Raw genomic sequence first — 16,852 nt, forward strand, 5'->3', positions numbered from 1 at the left:
CATGTCTGCATTAAAAGCAGCAGAGAAGAATAATATTATTCAGAAAATTTCAAGACAGTCTTTGAAACTCTAAGAATTAGGTTTTAAGAACAGCGGAAATAATCGTCAAGAGACACTGTTAAGGTCACTGGAGCTTAGATGCAACAAATATCCTCTTCACAGCTGTTCAAAAGTTTGTTTGATTTCTAATGTACATGCCCCAGAGCTATTACTTTTTCTATAGTAGCTTAACATTTATAATAGCTTTACATGGGACAAACCCTCAGTATAGTAAACCATAGTGTATATAGACAAGAAAAACTAATTTTGTCACTGAAAAACCTCATAATAAAGGATTTATGAAAAGAAGGGCTGGTAGATAATATGCATCATAGGACTGGGCGCCAGGGCATTTTCACCCCTTCATATTCTGTATTCCAAGTTATCAAGCTGGAGGAGCAGCCAAAGATCCTTCACAGCAGGTTTCAGGGCCACCAAATCTGCCTCCATTGTCTCTACCTAGCACAAGCTGCTGTGGCACTCCTGTCACTGTTCAGTAATCTAAACCTCAGTCGTTTGTATGAGAGCTCTGCCCAGGGCATTCCTACCAGCCTTCAGAAAACATGGTCAGTTTTTCAAGGACCTTTTGGACTGCAGTAATTTTCATTCCAAGGCTGAAAACAGTTAGGAAAGAAATTTCAGCTTCCAAAATATCATTAGAATAATCAAATAATGTACAAAGAGAAGGACATCAATGGTGTATTTCTGGTATAATAAGGAATATATTTGCATTCATCCACAGCGTGAATGAGATTAAAAAAAAAACCCTCAAAATTCTGGCCAATAAATAGCCGTGCAGTGTTTCTTCCAAGTGCAGTTGAAAAATTCAGACTTAAGGCTGGCAGAGCTGAAGAGACATACATGAACTATGGAGAAGCACAGGACTGACAGTACCATGTAATATAGCTCTTCAGAAAATGTATTATGGCAGAGAAAGGATAAAAGGTAACAGAAAAGGAAGACGGCTGTGCTAACCAAGGAAATCGCACATTTTCGGGATCAGCAGAGTAGTGAGGCAGAACTGAAGCAAGCTTTGTTTCCACGCTAGCACCTCCGTGACCTCCCTTGGCAGATTATTCCATTGTCTGATGGGACCTCAGTGTTTGACCATTTTCCCTAATGACTTTACTTGCTTAGTGTCAGCGTTTTATATTGCCCAGAGCTCATTTGAATAGATCTTATGGTTTGGGTTTTTTAAAGTATATATGATATAGTAATTATAAAATTTCCCCCCTTAGTCATCTTAAGGTTGGTCAGAAAATAGGTGAATACCTGTGTAAATATATGCATTCTTGCATTAGCAAAATTTTGTATGTGCATGCAAAATTCAATTTGAATGCACAAATGACTATATATGCACTGTATGCGTCTTTCCCTACACGTATGTACACTCACATATCACATGCAAGAATGTCTATTTTCTGACTAATAATCTGGCCTCTCATGGCTATTTTCACAGCTCTAGGCTCTCCTGAACATAGGAATAAAAATGTATTTTTTTAAAACCTTTTTAATATTACACGTCACTTTTAAATAATCAACAGCCCTTTATCAATACTGAAAAGACGTTAAAACCCAGAGAACATTCCAAACAAGGCATTAGTTATGTTTTTTCCATAGCTATTCCATAGCTATGGAACAGTTATGCTTGTTAATCTGAATAAATGAATCTCAATGCTACACCCACAACTGAATTTAGAGAGGAACTCTCTATCTAGATTTTAAAGTAGACTTTATTTCATTAGTGTTCATGTTCTTCCCTCTTTCCTGTATTTTTCAAAGTGAGTGCAATCTCTTCTAGCTTGGCAAAACCCCCACCTTTTCAGCATTTGAAATTTACTGCCCTAGATTCCTTTACCATTTCTGAAGTTACATAATTAATAATTGTATTTTATTTATGTGATCTTCCTCTCCAGCCTAGATACATATCACACTTTGCATTCCAACTAATACATCATCCAGTTTTAAGAGGACAAGTAAAAATTTCAGTATGATCTTGCTCAAAGATTTCTACACAACAACAAAATCCAAACAATTGCAAAATTTATACAGCAGGTACAAAAGAGTTGATGGATCACGAACATAGTGTAAATATATAAGGTATACCCTTTCTAAGTGTAGAAAAGTTGATAGGACCAGGTCACTGGGGAAGATATCTTAGAGAGAGCAGACTGAGAACATTAAAATAATAGGGATGCCTGTAACATAGACTACATATTATCTGAAGCCACCACCATAAAAAAAAAAAAAAGTTCAGAAAAAAACAAGCATACAGAACTACTAGACTGCAGAAATCAAATCTGGTAGAATAAAGAAAGTTGGCATATACAATATGGAAAAAAGTAATATGAAAATCTGACATTAAAGAAGCAGCCTGAAGAAAAATGAGAAAAAGTGTAAACAAAGATGTATAAAGTCACCCTAACAATCATTAAAGAGCAGGCAGCTGTCTTGAAAATTATACAACAGACTACTCTGAAATAGTATGAAATCACTACTAAAACTGAAATATCCAACTAAAATACCATTAAAGGAAGCAGAAAAGGAGAAAAGGAGCAAAACAACAGGAATTAATAAAATAGGAATGGCTTTACAATATAACAGTAGTGAAATAATTACCAGAAAGAGAAAGAAGCTGCACTGAGAAGGTAGAAGGTATTTACATCGGCAATGAATAAAAATATCTGACATACTAGATGCCTCCTGACTTTTAAGAAGGACTGCCGCAGCAGGAACACTTACAAAAATAATAAAGGCCTTGTAAAAATACCTATTGTCAAAGGGACCGTGCATCTCGATCATGAAAGGAAAACAGTCAATAAACAGACTACATGTGAGGAATCCGGGATTTACTAGAGGCAAGGCATAAAGCAAAAGTTATTTTAGAATTGTGCATCCTGATTTGATAACTGTATTACCAAAATGCTGATGAACTGAGCAAAGCAACAAAAAAATTACTGTGAGATGAAAGGCCAAATTCTTGCGAAAACAGGAAAAGAGCTACACAAATGCAACTCTGCTAAACACCAACTAAGGCTGTCTGCAACTATCTGAGGGCTGTGAATCCTGACTGGAAAGCAGTTAGTTACAGTGTTAAATAGGTTTCAGATAGATATTAATGGGGTTAATTTGGGGTTTGCACTTCCTGCAGCAGTGCACAGATTTGTAACTCAGCTCAGGCACTAGGTCAACCTGGCCACACCTCCAGAGCAGAGCTGGGCAACAGGGTAAGTGAGCCAGCGTGCCCAGCTGGCTGGAGCCTTTCCAGGAGAGCGGGTGGCTCAGGCATCCCTCTGCTGATGTAATGCTACTGCATTACAAGGATTCCATTCTCCAAGAAATATATTAAGAAAAACTTCCCCATATGACAACACTATCTTACTATTACTCCTAGAAAGACATTCACAAGGGCTAATTTTCACTTACAGTTGTCAATCCCTTTGGGTGCTTTCTGCATAGCTAGAGAGAGAGAGAGAGAGACTTCTCCAAGAGTGGACTCAGAGGAGCTACCTCAGGCTCCTGGTCTGGATGGGCAGCCCCGCTTTCACCGCCTACACAAAGAACTTGGGGAAATGCATCTCACTGGACTAAAAGTAAATGCATTAAATGTGACAGACAGCAATTCTCCAATGTCAGATGGGACTTTTTCACCTGTAAATTTAAGTTAGGATTCAGTATTGAGCCCAAAGTTTTGTTTTGTTTTTTAAAATACCTTTGTAAACTGTCTAAAGAAATAAACAAACAAGTACCTTGATCAAATTTACAGGCAAATCAAACATTGTAATTAGGAATGTGCAAAGTCAAAAGATGCAAATCAATCTCAAAGGATTTATCGTGAAGTTATTCTCTTGTACTGTTCAAGCACAAAGTTACCTGCACACATTCTCAGCTGAAAAGCTGACATTTAGTGAACTGTAAGTAATTTTGTCCAGAGAAAGACAAGAATAAGTATTTTTGCTTAGCTTTTGTAGTTTCTGCATGTGGGGCTGCTATTTACATATTTTTGTTACTTTAAAATAGAAATAGTTGATTATTACCTAGGAAAATGTAAGTACATCAGTTTAACTAATCATGATGTATATTTCTTTCCCCCGGGAAGCGTTTTTTTCAAGTATCTTCAGTTAAAATATTATGAATCAGAAATTCTTTCCTCATTCACTACAAAATCCAGTGGCCATCAGCAACACAGAGTTCACACAGAAAGTACAGACAGTATATACCCAACTGAAATAATCACTTCTGATCAAGGTATCTTTAGGAACACTGGAAAATAATTAAAACAGGGCCTCGAACCCTCTCATGGTTTATATGACCAAACATGAACATCTTCCTGTGCATTAAATCTATTCCTGACACTTACCTTCACAGAAACAATGACAAGGCAATCTTTTCAGTGTGGTTTTTATGTTACTATTTCAACCCTCAAACGTTTCATCAAGTAATCTCATGTCTCAGAAAAGACATCAACTAGAATTGTCAAACCAAGTTTTCTCTGAATGTTATGCAAACTGCTACTTACAATCCGAGGTTTGAAGGGTGGCTTGATTTTCCTTTGTTCTAGAAGAACCCAGTCAATTTCCTTGAAAAACGGATGCTGCTTAATCGCGTCTTCCCCGTTTTGTGATGCCACACAGCCAAGTCGCTTATTCGGGTTTTTTGTCATGAACTATAGGGTGGGGGAGGGAGAGCAGGAAAAAGTTAAAACATGAATGGCAATGGTTGGAAACCATTTGCAGTTCAATTATGCATTACAATTCCTAAAGTCTAGTTTTTAGAGACAGTCCCCTTTCAGAAGGTTATTTTTTCTGTAAGAGCAACAAGGATTCCCCTCCAAATTTCAGAGGTTCTAGCCAAACTGGAAGATTCAGAGACTCCGAAGTGTAAGTTTCCTGCAGGAAGCTCTTTCAACTGATTGCTGAGACCTCCTAATTTCATCTGGCTGTGAATGCTACAGGAACAGATTCTCTTTCAGCATTACTAGTTCCAGCTTTGGCCAAAAATACTAAAGGAAAGAAAGAAAATATTAAACCTTCCAGAGACACTTCCAAAGAGATGGTCAGGATACCTTTTATTTTATCTTAATCGCTCTATCTTAACTATTAATTTGGGGGACAGGGGCTACATATTATGCTTACTGTTGTTCTTTGGGTATGTATGTTGCATAATTATACACTCCATTCAAGCTGACACATGAAAAGCCCTGACTTCCTTATCCATTTCTAGGATTTTATTCTAATACGACTAAGAACAGCACCTGCAGCTATGTGAATTATAAGTGTTCTGTCCATACGTTTCAGGAAATACATGGGAGTGATCAGCACCAGCAGAAAGCTTCCTTTGAGAAACTCCACAACATAGCTTGCACCTTTCATGTTTAGTACACCGTTAGTGGCAGTAACTGGAATTAACTGGTCTCCTCTGGTGTGGTAATTTCTAAACTTCTCACTTTTAAACTCTTACTGTTCCTTTCAGCAAAAAGCTGTACAACCAGTGCAAAGCATTGACATGAAATGACTGCAGTTGATAATATTTTTCCTGATTTTGCTCTGTTATTTCTTCCTTATTTTATTAGCAAATGTTCTACTTATTTCCTAATGCATGTGGACACAGAATCCTTGCAATTCAAGTAGCAATGAATGATGTTCTTATACATGCACGCCCACTCATAACTTAGAATTATCCCAAGATTTGCTGTAACTTCATATTCAACCATTATTATATTTTTTAAACTTAAAAAAGTATACAAATGAAACAAAATGTGATAATTGTTCAGTACCTTTTTAACCTAGGTACCACATTATACTATACAGCTGTAGAAAAAAAACTTTAAAAGAAAAATCACTGTAATGGATACCCTTGCTTTAGTACTCCAGTTATTAGATAAGTAGCTACTGAAGCCCTTGAGATGGCTTTAGATTGCTAGATCAACCATCCACAGGAGAATACCATTGCTATCATTTTAAAGATATAACATAGATCAACGAGGCAATTCTCTCTGTGGTTTCTGACATACACACCGCTCCAAAGATGACCCTTCTCTTTGGTCTTGTGTTCAACTGCTCCGCAAGTTCTTTTGCAAGTGGACAAGTCATATCTAAACTACAGGCCATATTTTCTATGGGCAGGAGAAACAAAGGTTTTGAAAGGATTACTGTGCTTTGGTGAGGTCTCTTGGAAAACCACAAAACGCATTCCTACAATCCTCTGCTTTATTTCACCTCCAGGACTGGAGAAAGCAGGCCAGGAACCAGCAGCCACACATTTTGCAGAAACAGAACACGGAAACTACAGGATATGCTTTTTGTGCCATGTAATCCAGGTATCAAAGAAGTAAAATCTGATCCTAGTATCTGCCATGTTTTATCTTTGTTTTAAGCCGGATGTAGGGAAAACGTCTGAACATGACATTTTTATGAAGCCTAGGACATGAAAATATCATGACTAGATAGTACAGTTCAGTATTGTGCTTCACAAACTTCATAAAACTTGGAAATGGATGATGAGGGAGAACAAATTTTAGGAATCAATATTTAAAACAAACAAAAAAATTATCATATGCAAATATGACAAAATAATCTCAAACTTCTGAAGTTGACATTTAATTCTATAAATTTCATCCCCTGCAATAAACATTGATTTTTTCACCTATTTCTGAAGCGCAAGCTGACATTTATTCCCTGTTTGTCAAGAGCATCAGCAATGATGCAATTTTTGCCTTTTTATTTTCCTTTATGAAGGCAGGAACCTCCTTTTATGTAAAGAGAAGGCTTTTAAGATCAGAATTCCTACTGAGTTAAATGACAACAGGACAAAAGGTTGCTGAGACAGCCATGCAACTTGGGGCCCAAATCAAGGATCATCAGGCTCCCAAAATTTTGCTTCGTGAAATAAGAGTCACAGCTTAAAAACAGAGTTCTGCTTCTGTACCCAGAGATCTCTGTCATCTGGGTACACAGGGAACACACACTGTAGACACAACCTCTCTCCATTGCTTGCGAAGAAGCAGAGAGCTAATTTCAGTGCAGAATTGTTTTCCTCACCAGACAGGAAAGAATTTTAAATAGCAATTCCTGTCAATTCACAGAAACAGGACTAATAAGATCTGTGGGATTTCATGGGATAAGCAACGTGCTGCCTTGTAATACTGAGCTGTTGAATTATCCTCCTTAGTGTTTTGTTGGAAATAACAGGAAAACTGTTTCTTCAGAAAATAAGAAAACATTGTTACTTAATACAAGAGAACGTCTTCTTATTAAGCTTTCCTTACATGCTGTTCGGAGGAGTGTAAAAATACACAGTTTCTAAAGAATAAAACCCATGTCTCAAAGCACAATGTGAGGAAACAAAGTGTTCCAAACTTAATCCCTTGCTACCATTCAGCAGTAAAATACATAGACGCCTCCTTCTTTCCTCTGTTTTTCCTGTTCTTCATTTAACAGAATGTGGACAAGGATCAGATGAAGAACACAAGTTTTAAACGTTTCACACCATAGCTGCACAGGCAGCAGGTTCCTAAATGTAAGGAAATGTTTTCTTTTTATGGTGTAAACTGGCACAGCTCCATTAAATTATATCAATTTATGCCAGTGAAGACATCTTGCCCAATTAGGAATAATCTATTATTATAGGACAAATCTATTTAATGGGTGCAACTCTCTTTTAAAGGTTTATAATTGCATTAATGATTCACTTTAGACAGAAAGATGTAAAAAAACCCCAAACAAACAAAAAACAAACTACCATGCCTACTATCAAAATGTAGACTCTTGAAAACAGCCTGATGAAAATTTATAGCAAAGTGAGCTTTAAAAGAAATGAGAGGGTTTAAAACCCTTGCACTTAGATTCACAGAAATACATAGCTTACACCTGTAGCCCAATTCTGTGTCTGCATTTGTGCGTGGTTAATGAATGACATGTATAACATTAGCAGCTAGATATTTCATTACTTGCACCACCAATAAGATAACACAGTAAGGCTCTGACTGTCAAATCTATTTCTCACTTTCCTCTGTAAAATAAATACCTTCTCCTAATAGTTACAATGGCTCTTGTACTACACACTTAACAGAGTTAGTGGTTAACTTTTCCCCTCCAACAAATGCTTCCAAGATTCAGAATAATAGAAAGGTCAGTTAACGTAGATTCAGTGAAGGAGCCTGTGGATGGCAAAGGAAGAGATCTTACAGACTGAAACCAAAACACTACAGAAAATCTCCTGGACTTCAGTGAAATTCAGATACAGATATAAACACTGACAACAATCCTTTCTCTACAATACGCCACAATAACCCTTGAACCCTGGCTATCAGCCTGAATTCTGCAGCTCAAGTCCGTACATTTTAATTGCTGAACTGAAAATACCTGAAGGGTCTGGAAACAAAAATGGATGCATGGAAGTATCATGTCAGCTAATAAAAAGTTATCAGAGAGCTATATGGGGGGCAGAAGGGAGAATATGTATAAAGGTCAGCTTTAATAAATCCTCCACATTCTCACTACAGTGAATGGAGCAAAAGAGATACTCCAGCAAACAATTCAGAGAAGTTAACTTCGACTTCTGCTTTGAATCATCTAGAGCATCTCTCTCTCTCAGCTAGAATAAGCCTGAAGATACCTTTATTAAAAGATCAAGATGAGCATTTCTGCAGAATGTGTTAGCTGTCTACTGGTGTTAAAATCAGAATTTGTTCAAGTTTTATATGTAATTTCAAAATATAACCCTCTATGAAGATCTCACCAGGACTTTGCACTACCAGCCACCCTCTTAATTGAAAGTTGCCTTTATTCCAGATGCTGAAAGAAAAATGGAAGTGGAAAGGTAGAAATTTTCCACTTTCAAAGATGGTGGAAAACTGGAATAAAAAACAAGTTAGTTTTTTAAGCCAGAAATCCTCCTCATGTTTTCAAACTATGGGGACTGGCATACTGCTTCTGTTTTGTTTTGCTTTTTATTTTAGGATGATACTAGCACAGAAAAAAGAATTTATGTCAGTGTCACGTTAATGAAGTAAACCTGACTTTAGAAAGGTAGTCTAAAAACTGAAGTTGCCCGGTGGCACATTTTGACTGATTAAAAAAATTGTGGCATTTGGTGACACATTTCTGTCAAGTCACTACGGATATTGAAAAACAGCAACCAGTGCAGAAACAATTACACTAGAGTAAGACTGCTTATCAAAGTGTTATGTGAACTATAAAATAGAACATGCAGCTGTAAATAAAGGGCTTTCAACCCATCTTGATGATAGGGGAAGAAAGGCAGAGGGACATAAAATTTTATAAGTGGGTTAAATAAAAACATTGTTTCTTTAATTAGGTAGTGCTTCCCCTGCTCCGGTGAACATGCGGAATATAAAGTGTCAAAGTGATAGCACAGTTCTAGCTGGCTGGGTTTTCCCTGAAACATGAATCTGCAGTACACAGATTTATACAGCGTACAACTGCGTGGAATACAAACATTCTGTTCCTTTCCCACAAGCGGTATAATTTATCCCAGGCCCCATTATCCTAACAGTGGCACTCTGAACTGTGCTTGAACTCCCAGCGGTGACTGCTCTCAACAACTTTCGGCAAATTCAATTTTAATCAAGGGAAAAACAAAAAAAAAAACCCAACGCCAAAAAAACCCATGAAGAGGAGAAGGAAAGCAAGTAATGGAAGACTCACTGCTTTTAAAATGCTGACAGCTTCTTTACTGAGCCAGACTGGATACAAGACATCATCGTGAAGGATGGATTCAAAGAGATCATCTTCATTGTCAGCTTCAAAGGGGGGTTGCCCGGCCATCATTTCGTACATGAGAACACCCAGAGCCCACCAGTCTACTGACGGGCCGTATTCTAACTCCTGGAGGATCTAGTATAGAAAAAGAGATTGGATTGAATAGACAAATTAGACAACACTCTGGGCTGCACATTTGCTGTTTCAATATGATACACCCCTTCTTTCCCCCAGTGCTTGAGTAGGACTAAATCCCACACTGATTTCAGTAACAGCAAGCACGGTTTCTTACCCATGCAATTTGTACTAACAGAGCTAAGTGTCAATGTGTAGTTGTTCTCAGAAGTACTAACTGAGTTTATCAGTCCCCTGAGTAAAAGGGTATGCTCGTGAGCAAAAGAGCCGTATATCCTTCCAAACTGTTTAAAGCAGGTCACGCTATAGGGGAAAAAGATCACATACACAAAACAGAGTGGTGGAAAATGTGAAACATTTCCTTGTCTCTATCTCGAACAAAACAAACTAAACCAGCCTGCAATGCTGCAGAGATCATCTTAGGAGATTTATTCTAGTCCTTTAGGTAGGGCTGAAGGAAGCCAAAAGCATTTTTGTTCAAGTTCTTTTTACAGCATTAAACCGCTGTACAACACATGGCTGTAGGACTCACTTCAGTCGCCCTTGCTTTCAGAAAAACTGGCTACAAATTTTCATGCAGCACAAGTTCAACCTTGTAGCAAATACCTTTAGTGGGGAGTAGGAGGTTAGCATGATGGAGTTTTACTGTACTACTTTGTGGTACAAAACTAGTGTTGTATAAGGAACAAGTTTAATTGTTGACTCCACTGAAAAGAAGCTTGTAGTTTGGCTTTTGGCTGCAATGTTTCAGCATGACAGGGGCCTGGGGAAAGTAGAGTGGGTGACTGTTTAAGGTGAAGCCGACTGCCTTAAAATGAGTTGGAATGGCAACAACTCCACCACCTCCTTAAACAGCACTAGTGTTACAGTCAGAAGCCTTGTAGTGAACCACGTAAGCGTAGTGCTGTATTTGAGAATCACAACCAATATAAAACCAGATTCAGTCTTAACGTAAAAACAGAAATGAGTTTAACATTTGAATGCAGAGATCTGGACCCCAACTTGATTCTTAGTTGAATGGATGTTACATTCTATAGACATTAATTGCAGAAAATGATACTCTTCAAAAGTGTACTTTTCAAGTGTTATGGACACTCCTTGGAACTCAGATATTGCTAAAGAAAAGGAAATTGAAACATACTACCATAATGCAAGAGAAATAGAAGCAGGAGATAAACTTCTGCAATTAGGGTGACAAAACGGAAGCCTGAGTTACTGACTTCAGCGACACCAGGATTTCATGTAAAAGTTCCTGGGATCTTATTATTGCTTTGTTTTCAGTAATAATTTTCAAAGAATTTGCCAAAGGGCTCAATTACTATACTGAATTGGAAAAGAATTCGTACAAAACCAAAATCATCACGCTGGTATCTACTTTCTTTTAGTGCCGGATTACTTTTCAAACTCCATAAACCACACATTTCTATTATGATAGTTTCAAGATAATTCACACCTTATCAGTTGTGCTACGAAAGCTTGACAGCCATGAACACTAACAGTATGGACTTCTAATTTATTGTCTCTAACAAATAATAAACTAACATTTTTCCCCTGCTGCAAATTTATGGTTGATGAAGGACAAACAAATGAAACTTTTACATTAAATCATCACACTGAATCTTCAGCGGAAAGATGCAGAGGTTACTAACTAAGCTGAGCAGACAAGGTCTGCCTAGCAAACTGACTGTACCATATTGATTCATTTTAGGCACTTGGAAATGCATCTCATAATATTAAAATTTAGGATATGTAAAACCAGCACAATTCTCAGTCATTTATTTTATCCAATGAATGCCTTGAAATGACTTTGGATGTTGCCAACTGATATGCAACATCCATACGAAAAGTTCCTACTTTTCTATGCAAGTCTATACTTTCTGTTCATCCGTATGATAAGAAGTACCACATACATAGTATCTTTCATTCACAGATACTTTAAAGAAAGAAAAAATAAATTATATTCCCACAAAGACCCTAGGCAAACTAACGCCAAATGTATGGTCTCTTCCCTATGAACATCCCCTTCTAAGTCTCGTGAAAAATTAAAAACATTTTTCTAACTACTAAAGACCAGTGCTGGCAGTAGTCAGTTGCATCTAGCACCTTAAAGGCTAGTAAGTGCCTTCACAACGATGCTGAGTCAGAAATGAGCATATGGAGAAGAATACTGTTAAGTTCAGGGAACAAATAATAGAAAAACCACGCTTTGTCACTCCTATCAACATGGAATACTGCTTATGAGCAATAGAGTAACCAATTTCTGCAAGATTACCCAGGAGAAACTGCAGCACAGCCTAGTCTGCATTTTCCACTGTTTTTATCTAAACGTAAAAAGTGTCTAAAATTACATGTTACAGTCTGATGAATGATAATATCTGTACTAGTGCAGTGCAAAAAAATACCTCCGGAGCTATATAGTCAGGTGTGCCACAAAAGGTTGTGGTGGTCACTCCATTCAGAATCCCTTCTTTGCACATCCCAAAATCAGCCAGTTTACAGTGGCCTTCTGCATCCAGAAGAATATTGTCCAGTTTCAGGTCCCTGAAATAAAAAGGCCCAAAATTAAGTCAACTCTCAAATTTTGATCACGTGCTCTTGAATTTCATCATAAACTACAGAATATGACAAATAGTTGGTTTCACAAACACCACTGAGAAACCGTCCTTCAGATGTGTGCATAAAAAGTCAGCAGCAGTCACTAAATAGACCTGGTTAAAGGCAATAAGGAAGGAGGCAATGACAAGCATTTTGCAAGACCAGGTCTTTACTCACTCTATAACAGCATGAAAGCACAGCTGTATTCAAGACAGCATGAGAAACATTTGGAAAGGATCTCGGTCTCTTGTTTGCTACAGATCTAACATTTTGTCTACGTGAAATAGGTCAACAATGTCTAATGAAGTCATTCTCCATTTTTGCACTAGCACAAAGTAAGGAGTACCAATTTACCTATAGTCTACCATATGGGTTGAATTAATAGGTACTTTAAAACGTGGATTATTTTGAATTGGATTCTTAATGTATACTACCAATTCAAAGTTCAGATTGTGTTGAGAGGGATGAAAAACAATGCTCTCATCTTTGGCAGCATTATTTTCTGCAGTTTAAACCTGCTCAGAAATCATCTCACAGGAATATTTTGCATTCATTGTTAAACAACACATCTTAGCAGATGTTTCTGATCACTTGTACAAATGTCTTTGTGTCAAAACCACACAATTCTTTGATTATTAAATTGGGTGAGGTCAAAAACAGGTTGGGAAAGAGATATCCACCTTTCCTGTCTTGCCCTCTGCATGCACGTTTTCTAAATATACCATTGATGGTTATCACATGTTGCAACACAATGGATGCTCGGTACCATTTAACTTACCTGCCACTTGCCTTAGACTAAACTACAAAACGATCTGGAAAGTCAGTGCATAAAAGAACCCTCACTTGCAAGAAAAAAACCCAACAATTAAAAAACATTTTATCATGTATGAATAATAAATATAAAGCAAAGGTAAAATAACACACTTACACTGCATAACCATATTAATTTCATACTTCTGTCTAGGTTTTAGGTACCTCTGCCATGTATTAAAAATATACAGTAATAAATGCACATGTATGAATGCATACAGAGGTGAGAATCAAAAGTGGAACATGTATCCTTAGGTGACTTTGTGGACACTTTCTGATCATAACTTTTTTCCTAGAAGAATTAGAGAAATTTCCATAGGTGGAATTGATGAGAAAAAAGTGTATAGGCAAGTTCTAAATTAGATAGAGGAATAAACCCCCATGCCAGCCTCTGTAAACAAATTTCACCCCAAAAGCCTATGAAAACATATATGGGTTTTTTGCATAAATATTTCATGCCAACAAATTCCACCTGAGCAACGGATGAGAAGCCTTCACCTTGCTCTGAAGACTTCTTTCAGAGAAATGTCTCTATGTCAGCTCCCACACTTTAGAACCACAGGCATCGTAACATGGTGGAAGCATTCACATGCATTAAATGATTAAACAACCCTTCCAAGGCTGCATCACGTTAAGAGTTTTTGTGGACATGTCCAAGGCTACAGTACGCTGGGATTTCCCCAGAAATGTTCTTTTCTCCCTATCACCCCAATTTCAGTAGGTGGATTTAGTTCTTTTTTTTCTTTTCTTTCTTTTGACACTTGTTCAAAATTTTCAAATGTGCTGGCCCACCTGTATCTAATATATTTCTCAAGCATGTACAGAGGACAGCACAAAAATCAGATATTTCTGGGACACAGTGAACTTACTGCTCAAGTTCTGCATAACCATTGCACATCTGTGCTGTAAATCAGACACTTCTTGGAAGCACTGGATAACTTACTGTGCGTGTAGAGATCGGTTGTGCTGTGTACATGTTACGAAGTGGTTTGTGTGTGTACAAGAAGTCTGACATGGCAAAACAAAGTCAGATTTACCTCACTAACAATAAATCCACTGTCTCCCACATAAACTAGCTTTATCAGATATACTTTATGTAGCTGAAGTATATACTGGCTGTAGTAATGTTCATTGCAATCAATATGCCCTACACCAGGCTTTCCTATCTCCAAATCAGTTATGCTGCTCTTGTAGGTCCTCAGCTGGTCACCCACGTAAGGCCCCTTGGAGCAGGCTAGGTATTTTATCATTCCTTAAGGTCATCCTTTTTATGAGTTGCTAAACAACCCAAGATCCAGCTGGCTACAACATAATCTCCTACATCTAACCATTTAAACCCTCAAATAAATACCTCTTCCTATCCCTGGAAAATGATTTGCAAGAATTGTCCAGTATCATGCAAGGGCAAACAGATACCAACAGCTCTGTGCCCCCCAAAGAAGTCAAATAAACAAAATAAAGCTCCCTGCTCCAAAAATCATGTCCCTTCCCAAAACTGCTCTTCCAGTGAATTACAAGTGTTACAATCAAAAGACCTGCATTAGGACAAGACTGTAACATTATCAAGTACAATGTGATCAAGTACAACAATAGGATAAGGCTCTGGCACGTGGGAGAAGGAAAAAATCTTGTAGCTATAGCTTTTAACCTTCCAAATGCACTGTTAGCTTGGATGTTCCTAAGCTAAGGAAGAATACAAGCTGTATTTCAAAAAGTCAAGATGTTCAGATAAAGAAATCAAAGTATAATTATATTCGATGTAATCTTGGAACCTCTTCCAGCCACCATCACAACAGACTGTAAGGAAGAAAGTTGTAATGCAAGTAATTATGATAGTAAATGATGAAATCCAAGAGGCTGCTCAGGAAACTGGATCCACCTTAATTTGGAGTGGTAAGTGAAGACTCTTAAATGTTATCTTAGCTCTGATCCCAGAAGCAGGACTTCCCAGTGTGGGCAGGTGACACACTAGAGCTGTTAGAACCTAAAATTGTTTAAGTTTCGTTTCATGCCACTCATATGCTAGCCATGGAGTTGAATGGAGATATAGTCAGTAACCCAAGAAACTCCTAGCTCAGACAAATCTCAACAGTAATAAAACACAAACAGCAAGCGACCACATAATGGAGAAGGACAGGATACTCACCATTGTCTTTATTTCCTTAAAGATTTGTATACAACACAGAAATTAGCAATAAAAATTTAACAGCGGAAAAAGAGAATGAACGAAGTGAGCAAAGAGAAAACCAGGAAGAGTCTAAATATTAAATTCTAACTACCTGCAAAGACTGACAGTGAAATTTTAAGCCTACCTGTAAAAGCACAAGTCAATTTAACTTTCTTACCATTTACCAAACTATAATCCTACTTGACGGAAGAAAAACATCTGGGACCCCTTCATCAAGCCAAAACAAAGCAGCAAAGCCTATAAGCCTCTTCAAAACTCTACTGGAGGCGCTGAAGACATCAGCTTAATTACTCATGCAATAATGGAATTTAATACCAGTAGATTTTTATTATCACAAATTGCACCAAAGTTTCAAAAGAAATCTGGAAGAGGCTAAACCAACAGCAGACAGTAGCATGACTCCCATTAAAGTACAGATGGGAGGAGGTTAAAAGGTAAGCTGGGAGTCTGCCAAAGTGCCAAATTCATAGCTAGCCCACAAGATTATCGTAGTCCATAAAAGTGCTTGCACTGAAAACCATTCAAAACCATTCTATCAATTTACAGTTGCCAGGTTAAAAAACCAAAACAACAGAAAAAACCCCAAACCCCCCCCCCCCCCCCCAAAACCCCCTAATTACGCAACTTCGGAAAAAAAAATCTTAGTTAACTAAAAAAAATGTACGAGAATAGGTAACGTGCTTATTTCCTCACAGGAAAAAACCTAAAACAAAACAGACAGAAATGAGGAAACAAATGAAAAAGTAACAGAAAAAGAGTTGTCAAGGAAGCTTGTCTTTCCAGAGCAGCAGCCTCACTGAAAAAAGCCTTTAAGTTTTAGTTTAAGACTTGTATCTCCCCAGAACAGCCAGCTCTCCTACATCTCAAAAAGTAAACAGCTATCAATCTCTGGAATGCAAATGAATTGTCTGTACAGAACGATCCATTCTGACCTATTCTGTCTTTTAATGGGTTCCTGGTGTTAGCGCCAGTTGTCCACCTCTAAATCAGAGCATACCAAATAATACAGTGTCAGATAGGTCAGTGACAAAAGTCTATTAAATTCTTCTTTTTCTCATTTTGCATTCTCTTTGTAGGAACTAAGAAAGTCATCTGTGTCTGACAAAATGAGTTCCTACGACCTGAGTAATTACATGCAACTGCAAACAGCCCAACCAGTTAAGCCAGGAAAATGCCCAGATTGCTTGAATACAGTAATGCTACATTAAGCTATTTCTCTCCTTTGTTTGTTTGCCAAGTTACTTTGTACAGTCAGTTCAGTTGACTTGAACAGTAAATTGCATAAAATGTTTGGCTTTTTTTAAATTTTTTTTTTCTTTCTCAGAAAGCATTAAACAGAAATTTAAGCCTTGGTTCCTATTTC

General features: G+C 37.5%; 1 protein-coding gene across 1 annotated transcript in view; it reads right to left on the minus strand.

The window, feature by feature from the left end:
- PRKCE (protein kinase C epsilon) overlaps positions 1 to 16,852 on the minus strand; it is a 300,404-nt gene that overhangs the window by 17,584 nt on the left and 265,968 nt on the right. Inside the window, exons 12-14 of the mRNA XM_054820708.1 lie at positions 12,299 to 12,437; positions 9,708 to 9,896; positions 4,559 to 4,705 (exon numbers count right to left, since the gene is read on the minus strand). Coding sequence (XP_054676683.1) covers positions 4,559 to 4,705; positions 9,708 to 9,896; positions 12,299 to 12,437 — 475 coding nt within the window. The remainder of the gene's footprint in view (positions 1 to 4,558; positions 4,706 to 9,707; positions 9,897 to 12,298; positions 12,438 to 16,852) is intronic.

Source organism: Grus americana, chromosome 3 (genome assembly GCF_028858705.1).
Source record: "Grus americana isolate bGruAme1 chromosome 3, bGruAme1.mat, whole genome shotgun sequence".
In the NCBI taxonomy this organism is placed as follows: domain Eukaryota; kingdom Metazoa; phylum Chordata; class Aves; order Gruiformes; family Gruidae; genus Grus; species Grus americana.